We start from the raw sequence: 19,232 nt of genomic DNA on the forward strand, positions 1-19,232 counted from the left end.
AGGCTGTTATAGCAAAGGAGGGGCTGTGATGCCATACTGATGCCTATGGTTTTGTAATCTTATATTAAGGTGTCCACATATTCTTGGACTGGGAAATAGGTGTATAAAAGTGCATGTGAGAAACGGATTTCATTCTGTACTTTAAATTGCATACTTTCATACTGAACAGTATGCACGAGCAGGTAGTGTGTCCGAATAGGTAGTATTCATTAAACAGTACGCAAAAAGTACCCGGGTGACCTACTGCATGGGCAGCCATTTCTAAGTATGTAAACACAGCACACTGCGGGCCGATAATCTATCCCATTTGGAGCTGCAAAGGCGTTCGAAGTGTAAGAAGAAAGATGGAGGAAAGCAGAGAGTCGGCTGTTTACAAGTGTAAGCAAGACAAAAATTTTATGATTGTGTACAACCCTGAATGAAATAAAAAAATATAATTAGGATATTCCGCTAGCACACCAGCGCAGAGATTTTGAACTCCTCGGTTTGTTGCCACTGGTCGGCTGGGCGCCATCTAGCGGGCACAATTGGCAGTGCCTGCAGGGAGGGGTGACCGGCATATGTGGGTGGGGTCTTCAAACGCTGTGTAAGGACCCTTATTGGCGGATAGAAGCGCCTGTGCAGAGTGCATGGGTGAAAAAGGGTTATGTTAAGGGCTGCGCTATATATATATATATACACCAATCAGCCATAACATTAAAACCACCTCCTTGTTTCTACACTTTCTACACTTGTTTCTATTATTTAGGTGGTGGATCATTCTCAGCATTGCAGTGACAATGACATGGTGGTGGTGTGTTAGTGTGTGTTGTGCTGGTATGAGTGGATCAGACACAGCAATGCTGCCGGAGTTTTAAAATACAGTGTCCACTCACTGTCCACTCTATTAGACACTCCTACCTAGTTGGTCCACCTTGTAGATGTAAAGTCGGAGACGATCACTCAGCTATTTCTGCTGTTTGAGTTGATCAATTTCTAGACCTTCATCAGTGGTCACAGAACACTGCCCACAGGGCGCTGTTGGTTGTATATATTTTTGGTTGGTGGACTATTCTCAGTCCAGCAGTGACAGTCTTATACACTCATATCAGCACAACACTAACACACTACCACCATGTCAGTGTCAGTGCAGTGCTGAGAATGATCCACCACTCAAATAATACCTGCTCAGTAGTGGTCCTGGTAGAGTCCTGACCATTGAAGAACAGCATAAAAGGGGGCTAACAAAGCATGCAGAGAAACAGATTGACTACAGTCAGTAATTGTAGTACTTCAAAGTGCTCCTATATGGTAAGTGGAGCTAATAAAATGGACAGTGATTGTAGAAACGAGGAGGTTTTAATGTTACGGCTGATCGGTGTATATACCGTATATATACATGTATATACTGTATATATATATATATATATATATATATATATATATATATATATATATATATATATATATATAATTTTATATATAATAAAATGTTGGCAAGTGGGGCTTTTAATGAATATTGGGGCTTTAACTGTGACGATGATGTGATGTTGGTAAGAGGCGGACGTAGTATGTCTGAGATTGCGTACTAAAAGAGCTTACTGCTTTACCGGCCGAGCAGTGCGCACTCCTTGAATTTAGTATGTACTGTTAAAGTACGCGATTTCGGACACAGCCTCTGTCTCATATCTAATATTCTGTCCAAAAAAAATGCACATTCACTAATGTACGTTCTAAGATTTAAGCAGTCAGCAATTTTTGGAAAGCTGAATTGTAAACAAATGCACTTTATTTAGTCACAGCTATATTAGAATGGCACAGGTCTATTTTTAAAGGGAATAGTAATGGCACAATATCAATACAGCCTGGAGAATAATCCTATTAGAGCTGAATTACACAGCTACTGTAACACAGCACCCACTCTCTCTTGCTCTGTCACTGCTCCGTAAACACAGACATGGGAAAATGTGTCTGGCTTAGCAGGGGTCAGACACAGCTAAACACACACTGCCAGCCGGCTGTGAGATCATTTCCCCTTAATCATTCTGTCTGCAATCCATTCAGAAACATCACCATCTTTCCAACTGTACAGCTTATCTGCTCTTCACACACATGCACTATAAGCGGCGAGCTCAGCGCTTCCCGTGCATTTTTGGAGCACCGACGCTAAATAGGAAAAGCAGAAAGGCCCTTGACAGTGTGGTTGGAGTATATTCTGCCGGAGACCGCAGTAAATATATATATGTGTTATGTTCCGAGTCAGCAGTATTATGTGTATATTATGGGAATTCCTCACCAGGTTGTTCTCGTCTTGAAAGGCGTAATGTAACGTGGTGATCCATTGGCTGTCCCCATTCACCAGAACGTCCCGCTCCTCCCGAAAACACGCCGTCTGAGAAAAGAAAAGGAGGGTGGAAAATGCCACAGGGAGCCAAAGAATGTATATTTTATTTCCCAATTATATTAAGCTGGGAAGAAAAAAGATTATCTTCCCCCTCCCTTCTCTAACCTGTGCAAAATGGAATTACTCTTATACACAACCTTTAACAGCTCACAATGCCATTTATAAATGCACTCATTATGCTCCAGCGAAACAATATAAATAAACCAAACTTTTCAGACACAGTTCAGGAGGATAGAAAAACCATGTCACAATAGTTTGTAGTCATAAAGTAAACTTGGGGGGGTTTAAACACATTGCACAAGTAAAAAACTAGAAAATGAGCATAGATTACAGTGAACACATCCTAAATTTTGTGCAGGCAATAATCTAGCATAATTCTAAAAAGTGGATTGATTATAATAAACATATTAGCTAGAAGTATGATATGAAATGATGCTCCAGTAGCAAATATCTAACATTATCTTACACTAACTACCATCAAAGATAAGAGTAGATATTGAGCTTGTGTATAATGGTAGGATGGTAACAGCAAAGTCTGAGTTTTGGGGTTCCAATCCCAAACACAGAAATAGTGTGCCATTACAAGGTCATAGTCATTAGGGGGACACATCAGTGTACCTTCAGTGCCTATTCAGAGCCTGGATAAATAGGAGGGTTGCAATAGAAAGGGCATCTGGCATAAACACTATGACAAATCACTGTGACCACTTTTGATCACTGCAGACCAGGAACACCCCACAAGAGCTGGAATTTTAAAATGCTGCTCACCTCAGCTCTCTTCAGCATTTCCCATTTGTTTAAAATCTTCATGGCAAACACTTTGTCTGCATTCTTCACCTTCACAACAGCCACCTGAGAGAAAAACATTATATGATTTATTTTATTTATTTACAGTGCCTTGCAAAAGTATTCAGCCCCCTTGAACTTTTCAACCTTTTGCCACATTTCAGGCTTCAAACATAACGATATGAAATTGTAATTTTTTGTGAAGAATCAACAACAAGTGGGACACAATCGTGAAGTAGAATGAAATTTATTGGATATTTTAAACTTTTTTTAGAAATAAAAAACTAAAAAGTGGGGCGTGCAATATTATTCAGCCCCTTTACTTTCAGTGCAGCAAACTCACTCCAGAAGTTCAGTGAGGATCTCTGAATGATCCAAAGTTGACCTAAATGACTGATGGTGATAAATAGAATCCACCTGTGTGTAATCAAGTCTCCGTATAAATGCACCTGCTCTGTGACAGTCTCAGAGTTCTGTTTAAAGCGCAGAGAGCATCACGAAGACCAAGGAACACACCAGGCAGGTCCGAGATACTGTTGTGGAGAAGTTTAAAGCCGGATTTGGATACAAAAAGATTTCCCAAGCTTTAAACATCTCAAGGAGCACTGTGCAAGCGATCATATTGAAATGGAAGGAGTATCAGACCACTGCAAATCTACCAAGACCCGGCCGTCCCTCTAAACTTTCAGCTCAAACAAGGAGAAGACTGATCAGAGATGCAGCCAAGAGGCCCATGATCACTCTGAATGAACTGCAGAGATCTACAGCTGAGGTGGGAGACTCTGTCCATAGGACACAATCAGTCGTACACTGCACAAATCTGGCCTTTATGGAAGAGTGGCAAGAAGAAAGCCATTTCTCAAAGATATCTATAAAAAGTCACCTGGGAGACACACCAAACATGTGGAAGAAGGTGCTCTGGTCAGATGAAACCAAAATCGAACTTTTTGGCCACAATGCAAAACGTTATGTTTGGCGTAAAAGCAACACAGCTCATCACCCTGAACACACCATCCCCACTGTCAAACATGGTGGTGGCAGCATCATGGTTTGGGCCTGCTTTTCTTCAGCAGGGACAGGGAAGATGGTTAAAATTGATGGGAAGATGGATGGAGCCAAATACAGGACCATTCTGGAAGAAAACCTGTTGCAGTCTGCAAAAGACCTGAGACTGGAACGGAGATTTATCTTCCAACAAGACAATGATCCAAAACATAAAGCAAAATCTACAATGGAATGGTTCACAAATAAACGTATCCAGGTGTTAGAATGGCCAAGTCAAAGTCCAGACCTGAATCCCATCGAGAATCTGTGGAAAGAGCTGAAAACTGCTGTTCACAAACGCTCTCCATCCAACCTCACTGAGCTCGAGCTGTTTTGCAAGGAAGAATGGGCAAAAATTTCTGTCTCTCGATGTGCAAAACTGATAGAGACATACCCCAAGCGACTTGCAGCTGTAATCGCAGCAAAAGGTGGCGCTACAAAGTATTAACGCAAGGGGGCTGAATAATATTGCACGCCCCACTTTTCAGTTTTTTATTTCTAAAAAAAGTTTAAAATATCCAATAAATTTCGTTCCACTTCACGATTGTGTCCCACTTGTTGTTGATTCTTCACAAAAAATTACAATTTCATATCGTTATGTTTGAAGCCTGAAATGTGGCAAAAGGTTGAAAAGTTCAAGGGGGCTGAATACTTTTGCAAGGCACTGTATTTATTAGGAATTTAACATCGTGTTTTACACACTTTAGTTACATTCATGACAGAAACCATAGGTACTAGTTACACAAGGTTAATATCAAACACCGACAATTTTGTATCTCCAATCCACCTCACTTGTTTTTGGACTGAGGGAGGAAACCGGAGCTCCCTGAGGAAACCCACGCAGACACAAGGAGAACATGCAAACTCCACACAGAAAGGACCCAGACCGCCCCACCTGGGGATCAAACCCAGGACCTTCTTGCTGTGAGGCAACAGTGCTACCCACTGAGCCACCATGCTGCCCAATATGATTTATTAAATAATAATTCTGTCATAAAATGTTATCAGTACTAAAATAAAACACACATATATGTAGAATAGCCATTAAATAAAAGTATGCCAGGGACTATAAACCCTAACACTGAAGTACAGAACATTTCATTTTATTTTTCTCAAACACTTTATCCTGGTCAGGATCACAGTAAGTCTGGTTCCTCTGGGAAACAGTGAGCACAAGGCAGGAATACCCAGGGCAGGGTGGCAATGCATTAAAGAGCTTTGGCCATCCCCACACCACACACACACAAACACACGACACTTACACATTTCTACTTTACTATCATAAAAAAATTAATAATTTATTAAATTAATGAATAATAATAAAAAACAATTACTCAACACCTTAGCCAAATAAATATTTCTAGGACATGTCGATACTGTTCACGCAAGACCATTTAACAGTTTGTGGCATGTACATTTTGCTTTTGAATGAAGACATTATTATAGCTTGTACAAGCAGCTGAAATTTGAAAAAGGCAGAAACACGAGGACACAGGACCAGACTTGTAGCTCAGCAGGGCTGAAACCTCTTCTTTAAAAAAAACTAGTAGTAACAGCTCCAGTGCTACCGTAACACAACACTAACGCTCTGGCAACGCTCTCTTTCTCCACACGGTGATTTGATCAGATGGGAGCGCACTGCTCTTGGCTCGGGCTTTACTGACACTGAACTCGCCTTTCGTGTTCACTTTTCTACCCAACACTTAGTGTGCCAGTTCTTTTAGTCTAAGTCCTTTGTCAGATCTGCTACTTGGCCGATCAACGTAGCATATGGGTGCTAGCAAGGGTAGATTTTGACTTGTTGACATTAAAACCACCTCCTTGTTTCTACACTCACTGTCAATTTTATCAGCTCCACTTACCAAATAGGAGCACTTTGTAGTTCTACAATTACTGACTGTAGTCCATCTGTTTCTCTGCATGCTTTGTTAGCCCCCTTTCATGCTGTTCGTTAATGGTCGGGACTCTCACAGGACCACCACAGAGCAGGTATTATTTAGGTGGTGGATCATTCTCAGCACTGCAGTGACACTGACATGGTGGTGGTGTGTTAGTGTGTGTTGTGCAGGTATGAGTGGATAAGACACAGCAGCGCTTCTGAAGTTTTGAAACACCTCACTGTCACTGCTGGACTGAGAATAGTCCACCAACCAAAAATATCCAGCCAACAGCGCCCTGTGGGCAGCGTCCTGTGACCACTGATGAAGGTCTAGAAGATGACCAACTCAAACAGCAGCAATAGATGAGCGATGACATGGTATTTAAAAACTCCAGCAGCGCTGCTGTGTCTGATCCAGCACAACACACACTAACACACTAACACACCAACACATGTCAGTGTCACTGCGGTGCTGAGAATGATCCACCACCTAAATAATACCTGCTCTGTGGTGGTCCTGTGGGGGTTCGGACCATTGAAGAACAGGGTGAAAGCAGAGAAACAGATGGACTACATTCAGTAATTGTAGAACTACAAAAAGCTTCTATATGGTAAGTGGAGCTGATCAAATGGACAGTGAGTGTAGAAACAAGGAGATGGTTTTAATGTTATGGCTGATCGTATATATATATATATATATATATATATATATATATATATATATATTAGGGCTGTCGTTTAACGTGTTAAAATTGTAATCGCGATTAAAAAAATTATTCAAGATTAAAATTTGTAATCTAACTGTTTTTATTTGGCTGTTTGTGCCACGTAAATATGTGTCTCTGTGGTAATGAACTGTATTTCAGATGAATTTGTATGTAAAGCGCATGAACTGTACACAGAACTGTACAAACACTGCTGTTAAATGGATCACACTGGACTGTATAAAGCAGTATGTCCAAAGTCCGGGGTGTTCTGTCGACACTGGATCTGGTTTTATACCCCCCGCATCTTCTGTTTTAAACTGCATTACTTGTGACCCGCCAGCGCAGTCAAACAGAAAAAAGTAATAAATTATCGTCGCTGTCCGATGAAAAACTACTTTTAGCGGTTTTCACTATTTTTACGTGTTGATGAAAAGATGAATGAAATCACGCAATCTCTGTAACGAGTATTTTCATTGGCTGCTAGACCTGTCCATCAAACCGCGTAGCTCCGCCTCCCTTCCCTCAGGTACTGTTTGAGACAGAAGTGAAACTGCGTAATGCTTCATCTCTACAGTTTATTCAGGTTATTCTATCACATGGCTATAAACATGATTTATATTTGTGATGTTTGTAGTTTTTTTAAAAACACATTTGTATCTGATATTTATATGGACTAAGCGTTTACATGGACTGTATTAATTAACACTTTTTATAGCTACAGTCAATAACTTCTATATAATGTCTGGTAACTTGTCAGTCATTTTTCTGCACAACACAGTATTAAAAGCTTTTCTTAATAGATCTATGAAATAATCATATCTGTGTTTTGTTATTGATGCATAATATTAGATAAAAATATTTTGAAAGCATGATTTATGCTTATCATCAGCATATGCAATTTGTTGAGGGGGTCCAACTTTTTTTTTTTGAACTGGGGCCCATGAGCTCCTAGTTACACCACTGGTGTTGCATCTAGAAATGGTTCTTGCAATAAAAATGTGCATAACTGTTTAAATTTTGCTTAATTATTAGTTTGCGATTAATCGTGATGAATTTGTCTCTTTTATCACGATTAATCTCGATAAAAAAATTTAATCGCATGGCAGCCCTAATGTGTATATATATATATATATATATATACAGTATATATACAGTTAAGGTCAAAATTATTAGCCCCCCTTATGAAATCAAATAAAACCTTTATCCTTCCAATGACATGGGCCATAACCTTAAGTGTTTATAGTTTGTGTGCGTCCACAAGAACAAAGACAACATCTGCATAAGGTCAAATGAACATTTTTATTGGTTTGCTGAACTGAAACAAGAAAAAAGAAAAAAATGCAATGGTCAAAATTATTAGCCCTCTAACAATTAATAGTCAATAGTGTAGCCTTTCTGATCCAAAACTGACAACAACCTCTTCTGATAATTTCTAACCAAGTTGGCACATGTCTCCTGAGGGATTTTAGCCCATTCTTCCTTGGCAAATTGTTCAAGATCATGCAAATTGCTTGGTCTCCGAGCATGGACCCGAACCTTAAGCTCCCTCCACAGATTTTCGATCGGATTGAAATCAGGGCTCTGAGAGGGCCACTCCAGAACCTTGATTTTGGTGTCTTTCAAAAAGTTTTTGACTAACTTTGATGTATGCTTCGGGTCATTGTCTTGTTGGAAGACCCAGCGACGACCTAACCCCTAGACTGGCAGCAGATGTCTTGATGTTATTCTTCAAAATATCCACATAATCCTCTTTTTTCATGGTCCCATGCACCAGAACAAGGTTTCCTGTCCCTGAAGCAGCAAAACAGCCCCACAGCATTATGCTTCCACCAGCATGCTTCACTGTGGGGACAGTATTTTTAGGGTTGAAGGCCTCGCCCTTCCTACGCAAACAAAAGCAGCATCCATATGCCCAAACAGCTCAAGTTTGGTTTCATCAGACCAAAGGACAGACTTCCAAAACTCACCCTTATGTTTCAGATTGTCTCTGGCAAAGTTCAGTCGGGCTTTGGTGTGCCGCTGTGAGAGCAACGGGGTTTTTCTTGGATGATGACCACGAAGTCCACCACGATGAAGAGCCCTCACAACAGTCTTGCATGAAACATCAAGTCCAGAGGAAGCCAACTCAGCAACAATCTTTGCAGAGGTCCGGGGATTCTTGTTGACATCTCAAGTTTTGGAAATCTTGTGTTTTCGACCACGGCCAGGTTTATTTTTAACAGACTTTGTTTCTTTGTGCTTTGCGATGATGCAACGCACAGCTGTTCATATCATTGATGAATGATTTACTATATGAAATTTTATGAATATTGCAAACATTGGGCAGTATTTTAGGGAAATATTCAAAATTTCCTAGGGGGCTAATAATTTTGACCTTAACTGTATATATATATATATATATATATATATATATATATATATATATATATATATATATATATATATATATATATATGCAAACTCCAATGTGCCGCCCCAGGCTACCATATTACACTATCAAACCTGTACACTTAATTGATAAAGTACTTAAAATTCTCACACACTCTGCCAGATCTACACCATTTGGAACACAGCCAAAGTTCAGTACAACTGCTTGTGAACTGAATGTTTTCCTTAATGCCCAATGCTTGATAATTCATTGTTTTTCTCCAACAATTTAATTTTTTTATTATTTTATTCTGAGGATGGAGTCCAATAAAGGACAGTTTGTTAACTTTATTTATATATATATATATATATATATTTTTTTTTTTAACAGACCTGATATATAAATGACATTATATATATATATAAATGACATTAATATCTGACATTAGCTTCACAACCCAAACAGAGGTTTTAAAGAATTAAAGCAGCACACAAAACTGGCACGAGTCAAGTGGCATGAAGCCATGTTACCAGTTAGATTGAAATAAACCCCCAATAAAAACGTCTATTAAACAAGCCATCGAGTGTTTAGCACTGGGCTCCTCTCCAGAGCCCTCTAGTTCACCAGTCTAGGTGTGTAATCTAATAGTGTTGGGTTTCCTGGCATGCATATCTGTCTACCTCACATTCCCCAGTGAATACATCATGTTAGGTCACATTACTAAAGTACTTTACCTCTCCGAACGCTCCTCGGCCTATCACCTTCAGGATCTCAAAGTCCTCCTTGTGTAGACGCAGTTGCTTCACTTTGGAGGTGAACGGTTTTGCTGTGAGAAAAAAAAACAAAAAAACATAAGCATCACTTAAAAATATTTGCCAGTAGAATGTGAAAATAGATTCTTAAAATAGAATTTTCCTCATGCAAAGGAGGCCTCAATAATTACACTGTTTTTTATAAGTATTTGTAGCTTCTCAATAGAGGGCAGTGTACCAAATCACAGGCTACCATATTGTTTGTTTGTTTATTAGGATTTTAACATCATGTTTTACACATTGGTTACATTCATGTCAGGAACGGTAGTTACTGATTACACAAGGTTCATCAGTTCACAAGGTTATATCAAACACAGTCATGGACAATTTTGTATCTCCAGTTCACCTTACTTGCATGTCTTTGGACTGTGGGAGGAAACCGGAGCACCCGGAGGAAACCCAGGCGGACACAAGGAGAACATGCAAACTCCAATGTGCCGCCCCAGGCTACCATATTACACTATCAAACCTGTACACTTAATTGATAAAGTACTTAAAATTCTCACACACTCTGCCAGATCTACACCATTTGGAACACAGCCAAAGTTCAGTACAACTGCTTGTGAACTGAATGTTTTCCTTAATGCCCAATGCTTGATAATTCATTGTTTTTCTCCAACAATTTAATTTTTTTATTATTTTATTCTGAGGATGGAGTCCAATAAAGGACAGTTTGTTAGCTTTACCAAAAGAAACCTTGATGCAAAAAATGATGCAGTTCTCAAGTCACTGATTTCCCTGGTTCTAGGTTTCGAACCAGCAACATTTAAACGTTAAAAAATAAGCTGGAAACATTTTGCTTTTCCGGCAAAAAATTCCACTGGGTACCAGCAATAAGTACCTGCTCAGAAACCTCAGACATAATGTTGTAAAGCCTGTGATGATTATCAAACGCAGAACTGAAATATTCACTCTGCTTCAGACAAGAGCCATCACCGCCTCTGGGGCAGCTCGATTGTCCAAGGCATTTCCCTCATGACGTTTGAAAAAGGCAGCAACACCAGCTGAATTCCCAGAAAGAAAGTATCCTGGCATCATACGCCAGCAGAAAACCAGACCGAATTGAGCCTGTCATCACTGTTTCAGGAGAAAATCAGATTTTCAACAAAGGAAATGTGTAAGAAAGAAACCACGATAAATAGAACCACTTCCATCTGGACCAAATCAACACTCAACAAGGTGCAGGTGACTGTCAGTTAACAGGAACCAAGATGTCAATCATCTGCACCTCTGTGCTGGCCATATTTGGCAAGGCAGAAGGACATGATTCTGTAACCGGGCCACCCAGCTGAAATCCATAGCAGACGGGCCATCTTGTAATATGTAATATTGAACGCATACTAAAGCTGCATTTCAACATAGTTATAAATAGTTTGTAGATCAAAGCCTTAGATAGAAAATAACACAATAATGCATTTAATTCTATTGGTCAAGATTGGGTCACTGCCGGAAATACACCCTGGACAGAGTATCAATCCAATGCAGGGAAACTCACATTCACTTACACAGAAGACGGGTCTATTTAGCATGGCCAATACACCCTCTGTGTGGATTTGGTAGATTCTGTCACCAAAACACCTAGGAAAACTGACCCACAGAACTTGGAAAACTGAGCTAAGCCAGTTAGTAGTGGCAAGAAATGCCACCACACAATGCCAGCCTTGACTTAGAGACAGTGGTAGCCTAGTGGGTACAGCTTTGGGCTATTAACTGAAAGTTTGATTTGTTCGATTCCCAGCTCTGCCATGCAGCCACTGTTGGGCCCTTAACCCTCTAAGCTCCAGGGATGTTGTACGATGGCTGACCCTGTGCTCTGACCCCAGCCTCCAAACAAGCTGGGATACATGAAGAAAGAATTTCATTGTATGTTAGGTGTGCATATGCATATATGACAAATAAAGGCATTCTATTCTATTAAAGATAATTATTAAAATACAGTAGACCCTTGAGTTACGAACGGTTTACCATACAAACATTTTGGGTTACAAACGATCTTTTTCAACTTAACGTACGAACAAATTTCAGATTACGAACAGAAATTCGCGAAACACGTGACGTCACGAACAAGTTGACTCCAACCGTCTCTCTCTCTCTCTCTCTCTCTATATATATATATTAGGGCTGTCGAAGTTAACGCGATAATAACGCATTAACACAATCTCAATTTAACGCGATTAAAAACAATAGTGCCGTTAACGCAAATTCTAGTTCATGTTGAGACTTGACTGGTAGAACAAACGTTTTAATGTCGGACTTGCCACCGTTGTTCATTTGCGGTTTGTTAAAATAATATAACTGAGCGTCGTAGGGATGCACTTGCATAATAAAGAAATAAATACACGGTATATTCACAAGTTATCGGGAGCAAAACACTTTATTAACTTAATCTGTTACGGCACTGAATACCGGAGTCAAGCACGCTAGTCCATGAACTATGGAAGCCCCAAAAGGGTCAAAACACACTCACTTCGTGTAGAAACGTCCACTTTTCACATTTCACTTAAAAATCCTTGTTTTCTATAACATTTACACAGATTTTATTTAATGCGATTAATCGCGATTAACTATATGAAATTCTGAGATTAATCGCGATTAAAATTTTTAATCGTTTGACAGCCCTAATATATATATATACAGTGTATCACAAAAGTGAGTACACCCCTCACATTTCTGCAGATATTTAAGTATATCTTTTCATGGGACAACACTGACAAAATGACACTTTGACACAATGAAAAGTAGTCTGTGTGCAGCTCATATAACAGTGTAAATTTATTCTTCCCTCAAAATAACTCAATATACAGCCATTAATGTCTAAACCACCGGCAACAAAAGTGAGTACACCCCTAAGAGACTACACCCCTAAATGTCCAAATTGAGCACTGCTTGTCATTTTCCCTCCAAAATGTCATGTGATTTGTTAGTGTTACTAGGTCTCAGGTGTGCATAGGGAGCAGGTGTGTTCAATTTAGTAGTACAGCTCTCACACTCTCTCATACTGGTCACTGAAAGTTCCAACACTGCACCTCATGGCAAAGAACTCTCTGAGGATCTTAAAAGACGAATTGTTGCGCTACATGAAGATGGCCAAGGCTACAAGAAGATTGCCAACACCCTGAAACTGAGCTGCAGCACAGTGGCCAAGATCATCCAGCATTTTAAAAGAGCAGGGTCCACTCAGAACAGACCTCGCGTTGGTCGTCCAAAGAAGCTGAGTGCACGTGCTCAGCGTCACATCCAACTGCTGTCTTTGAAAGATAGGCGCAGGAGTGCTGTCAGCATTGCTGCAGAGATTGAAAAGGTGGGGGGTCAGCCTGTCAGTGCTCAGACCATACGCCGCACACTACATCAAATTGGTCTGCATGGCTGTCACCCCAGAAGGAAGCCTCTTCTGAAGTCTCTACACAAGAAAGCCCGCAAACAGTTTGCTGAAGACATGTCAACAAAGGACATGGATTACTGGAACCATGTCCTATGGTCTGATGAGACCAAGATTAATTTGTTTGGTTCAGATGGTCTCAAGCATGTGTGGCGGCAATCAGGTGAGGAGTACAAAGATAAGTGTGTCATGCCTACAGTCAAGCATGGTGGTGGGAATGCCATGGTCTGGGGCTGCATGAGTGTAGCAGGTGTTGGGGAGTTACATTTCATTGAGGGACACATGAACTCCAATATGTACTGTGAAATACTGAAGCAGAGCATGATCCCCTCCCTCCGGAAACTGGGTCGCAGGGCAGTGTTCCAGCATGATAATGACCCCAAACACACCTCTATGACGACCACTGCTTTATTGAAGAGGCTGAGGGTAAAGGTGATGGACTGGCCAAGCATGTCTCCAGACCTAAACCCAATAGAACATCTTTGGGGCATCCTCAAGCGGAAGGTGGAGGAGCGCAAAGTCTCGAATATCCGCCAGCTCCGTGATGTCGTCATGGAGGAGTGGAAAAGCATTCCAGTGGCAACCTGTGAAGCTCTGGTAAACTCCATGCCCAGGAGAGTTAAGGCAGTTCTGGGAAATAATGGTGGCCACACAAAATATTGACACTTCAGGAACTTTCACTAAGGGGTGTACTCACTTTTGTTGCCGGTGGTTTAGACATTAATGGCTGTATATTGAGTTATTTTGAGGGAAGAATAAATTTACACTGTTATATAAGCTGCACACAGACTACTTTTCATTGTGTCAAAGTGTCATTTTGTCAGTGTTGTCCCATGAAAAGATATACTTAAATATCTGCAGAAATGTGAGGGGTGTACTCACTTTTGTGATACACTGTATATATATATACAGTGAGCGAACATTCAGACAGCAGACGGTGTTCTTCCGGTGTTTTCTTTATATTTTGTAAAATTCAATATTAAAATGTCCCCAGAGAAGTTGCAGAGGAAGCACCGTTGTGAAAAAATGAAAAAATCTTTTACATTTGTTGTGTTGTATAATTACTCCTGCCAGTAGCTGTCACTGTGTATCAGACAGAGGGGACAGTGAGTGAGAGAGAAGAAGGTATTCGGCTGAGTAAAGTATTCTTTCTTTCGTGCAATTACACCTACAAAATACAACACTATTAAAATAAAGAAGAAAATAATAGAGAAATATAAGGGTTATTGTTGTTTCTGGTAGATACATTTTATTAAAACAAAGAAGAAAATTTATTATGATGTATGGTACAGCACACATACTGTACTGAAATGTGATGTTTTTATGTACTGTACAGTACTACTGTGTATTGTTGTTTATTATTGTTTATTACAGGAATGTCTATTCTATAATTTAAGATGAAGAGAAAATATACTTGTATTTATAACAAAAAAGACAATTTAAGACATTAGGAAGGTTAGGTAAGGGGGTGGTTTGGGAGGTCTGGCACGGATTAATTCTGTTTACATTATTTCTTATGGGAAAAATAGGTTTAACTAACGAACATTTTGACCTAAAAACAGCCCTTCAGAACCAATTAAAGTCGTAAGTCAAGGGTCTACTGTAGTATAGGGCGCTCTGGTGTCACAGCGGTAAATAGCGCTGGCCAGTGCCGTGGGAGTCTGGACACTAAGACCTTCCTAAGCCTTCCAGTACAATCCACTGGTCCTAACTAACCCCGACCACATGATGATGTGGCTCACATGTTTTTGCCATGTATGTACAAGCGTGCCATAGATTTACTAGTGCAGAAAAAAACTAGTCGCATGTTTTGTGAAGTCCCAAAATCTCTAATCGAGCAATCATTAAGCAGCCTAAAAAAAAATAAAGGCCGAGTTCAGGAATAAAGGAAATGCCTTTTAAAATTAAACAAATAATTCAAGCTGAGCTCCTCACAGGGTACATACAGACTCTGCTCACATGGAAACACTCAAATAGTGGGGAAGTCAAAGCTCTCTTGCATTTAGCGTTCCAGTAAACCACAGACTACGCAGCCAGACTATGCTCAGTCCAAGTCTCCAAATTCAATACTTTTCCCCTGAAAACCCCAAACGTCTTTAACACAGTTTTATACTACTGCTTTTAGGGATGTAGAATTTGTTTTGTGGTAGTCAACAGCACGTTTTTGTACATGGTAAAAAACCATCATACTCCTCATATTCCACATTTTATCCACAAATGAACAAACCCGGCAGCTCTTGCTGTGTAAAAATGTATAATTGTATAATGTATTTGTAATTGTAAAATGTATAATCGTTTAATTAAGAACATTTTTCAGCTAGAAAAACACACCACAAGCTAGTTAGCAAAATCTCTAGTCTATATCAGGTTTATTCACACTTTTTTAATGACCACATTTTGTCCATGATTTTTACCACAACCCAGGCAACACGAACAATGCATCTAAACAAAACACAAACTAAATATACTTAATTACTAAAATTTGAGGCAATCTGGTCCCACTGTGGCTTGCAAAATGTAATGTAAAGCCTCCACAAGGGGGCATTGAGTACACACTGATTTCGTGTTAATGTGCTTGTTAACATTTGTTTATTTAATTATTATTATTTCTCTCTGTGACAGATTTTTTTGGCTTGCGACCCACCCAAGGGTCGCGACTCACCTGTTCCGTATGATTTTAGTCTTCTGTAGGGCTGGGCGATATGACTAAAAAGTTCCTATCTCGATATGCTTTTGAGAAGTGGCGATATACGATACGATATAAAGTAAACTTAACAAAGTACAATGGCAGGCCACTGCCTGTATTTGGAGTGTTTATATTTTGTACTATTACAACAAACCAGCAGAAACTCACAATTACATTTCTGCTGTCCATTTTACTTCAAATAAATGAGAATTAAAAAAAATCCCGAAAAAGTTGAATATTTGATAATGCTTTGCTGTCATTGCAAAATGAAAGCATACGTTAAACAGAAACAACACGACCCAGATCAACCACACAGCAGCATAAAAGTATAACCGCTGCTTACCTGAGCTTCTCTCCTTAAAATTGAGATCAAATCTACTATATCCATGTGTTGTTCCATTAGGAATAAAATCAACTTTTTGTAAATGATTTCCTTCATGTTCCCAGAATATTTGTAGAATATTTACTGCATATTTTGCACAAAACTACTCTGTTGCGCATCACCCCTACAGAAGCCAAAACATTTCCATACAACATGTTAAACCTTTTCCACTTAGTTCATTTTTTCTCCATAGTTTCCTGACTTATTAGTTATTAATGAGGTAGACCGGAATGATCTTAATAAAAAAGGGGGAAAATTAGCATAGTGGCAAACACTGATAATAGTGGGCCCATGTGGTGTATGTGTGTGCATGCACGCGTCGACCCGCTCATGTGCGAAAGAAAACATGCGAACACTGCTTTTGTGCTGTTTTGAAAGTTCTCAAATGGTAACCTGTGTATCCTAGGCATACTCGATATATCGAATATGGTCATTTTTAACACCAATCCATAGCAGAACTAGAATAAGAACCTGAACCAAAATTTAGATCTGCTATTGGCAGAGTTACAGTTTGTATATGCAATTTGTGCTTTGGGTGATTTATTGTTGCACATTCCATAAAAGTGTATCCATGCTGGATTTGAATGCAGCTGCTACAGGCGTACTAAAATGTCATGTTTGTAAATACACCAGGACCGCCATTTATTACTGCAATGACAAAGCCGATGCCTCCTGATTTGCACGCAGCGCTTTGTTTCTTTTATCGTGATGTAAACTGAAAGCGAAAGTAAAATAACACAAAGTTCACCAGAGATATAAATGAACAGTCCAGCTCTAGCGTAGACCTTAGATCAGGGGTAGAGAACCTGCGGCCCGTGGGCCATATACGGCCCCCCGCTCAATCAAATGTGGCCCCTCATATATTTCCTAGATTTTATTGTCTGGGCTTTATGCAATTTATCATCATAATCATCTGTTCCGCATAATCCATTTCAGGGTCGCGGTAGCAACAAGGCAAGTAAAGCAGCCCAGGCGTCTCTGTCCCTGCATTAATGATGACCGTATTGGTGATATGGCAGAGGATTTTTTTTTTTCCCCTCTTTTTTCCCCCCAATTTTTTATCCCCTAGTCTAGTCGTGTCCAATTACCCTGATTGCGTCCTCTATACTGATTCGACCCTTCAGGACGCCTCTCAACTGACATGCCGGTACGCACAGTCGGTACAGATAGTGCATTTTTCACCTGCACGAGTCGAGTTCATACACTTGACGGGCACTGTGTACGGAGGGCCACACCCCCATCAGCATTATTCCTCAGCCCTGTGCAGTCGCCATCAGTCAGCCAGCAGGGGCCGCAGTCACACCAGTTATGAGGACCTATGATCCGACTTTCTTACCCTCTAACCCTGAACAACAGCCAATCGTTGTTCATGCAGCCGTCCAGCCCAGTTGGAAAGGCAGAGCTGAGATTCGATACGATGTATTCGAAACCCCAACTCTGGTGCGCTAGTGCACTTTACCGCTGCACCACCTGAGCGGCTTATGGCAGAGGGTATTAAAAACTCTACGAAAAATTCTATCACGGATTTCGAGTTTTACTCGCTGGCACATTAAAACTATGATAAAGCAAGTCTGAGATCAAATATGAACACTACAATACAATCAGCATCATGTATTTATAAAGCCTATATTATTTGGCTGTATGTCGCATCATTGTAGTGTGTGGCCCATGACCAGATATGTAATTATTAATCTGGCCCCCAGTGGGTAAAAGGTTCCTCACACCTCTGCCTTACATAAACAGATCATACATTTCAAAGCGGATGTACGAAAGTTTCCGCACTTTTATATTTTGGTTGGAAATGGTGATGTGGGAGGTGGAGTAATTGGTCGCTCAAAGAAGCTTTAAGGGGAAGAAGATTTTCATGTGATGATGATGATGTGAAAGCAGCGGTGCATCAGTGGCTACACGCTGAACCAAAAACATTTTTTGCTGATGGCTTTAAAATGTTGGTACGATGCTGGGAAAATGCATCGCAAAGGAACGTGACTATGTAGAAAAGTTATGTCATTTGGTTTTGAAATTCTTAATAAAGAGTAAAAAAAAAAAAGTGGAAACTTTTTGAAGAACCCTTATACTGTTGATTAAAAAAAGATAGTTCAACTTATTCTATCGCCGTTAATGTTCTCTGCCGCACGTCTAAGTCTGGGTTCGACCTGTGCAGCACAAGCACTTGTCAAAGTGAGATTATGTGAGATTATGTGGGAAAAAGGAAACAGCGGCTTTAGATAATTAGGTTTGTTTTTTCAGCCGTACACCATGCTGGATTACTGAGCGCTATGTGGGATATAATAGGAAGCAGAGGCACAAAAAACACAACTCGAACACAATTGTAATTAACAACAGCGTGTAATTGTGCCAATTGAAACCATGACATAGTGCTAAAAAAGCAGAATGACTAAAGCAAAACGGATCACTTCAACACACAGCCTTTATTTAAGGCTTTACCACAGTTAGCAAAACACTTCCATGTTTTGTTCTAACACATGTAAAAATAGAAGTATCCCACAACTCATGCACGCCTAAAACTGAGCACATTAAATCATTAGAGCACCACTCTAAACGATACTTTTTACCGCTATTATAAATGATCCTGTACAATTTTCCCGTCTGTTTACTGAATGTGCTTAAACTACATCCTTATATTTGTGCTCTGAGTAATAACTTCTGGCTCATGTTCTAGGCCACCAGCGCTGAGATATTGACCGCCCAGGCCCAAGAGACTGGCTGTGTATGTCGGGAGAAATGGTCGAAGGGATTTCTTATTACTGCTGCAATTGTGAGCTTTGCTGGCTGGCCGAAGACG

The 19,232-nt window shown here is 40.0% G+C and overlaps 1 protein-coding gene across 1 annotated transcript in view; it reads right to left on the reverse strand.

Moving 5' to 3' along the window:
• Positions 1-19,232, reverse strand: part of cdc42bpab (CDC42 binding protein kinase alpha (DMPK-like) b) — a 130,790-nt gene that overhangs the window by 72,233 nt on the left and 39,325 nt on the right. Inside the window, exons 2-4 of the mRNA XM_063002052.1 lie at positions 9,902-9,993; positions 3,152-3,235; positions 2,276-2,371 (exon numbers count right to left, since the gene is read on the reverse strand). Coding sequence (XP_062858122.1) covers positions 2,276-2,371; positions 3,152-3,235; positions 9,902-9,993 — 272 coding nt within the window. The remainder of the gene's footprint in view (positions 1-2,275; positions 2,372-3,151; positions 3,236-9,901; positions 9,994-19,232) is intronic.

The sequence above is a fragment of the Trichomycterus rosablanca genome, chromosome 9, assembly GCF_030014385.1.
Source record: "Trichomycterus rosablanca isolate fTriRos1 chromosome 9, fTriRos1.hap1, whole genome shotgun sequence".
In the NCBI taxonomy this organism is placed as follows: Eukaryota; Metazoa; Chordata; class Actinopteri; order Siluriformes; family Trichomycteridae; genus Trichomycterus; species Trichomycterus rosablanca.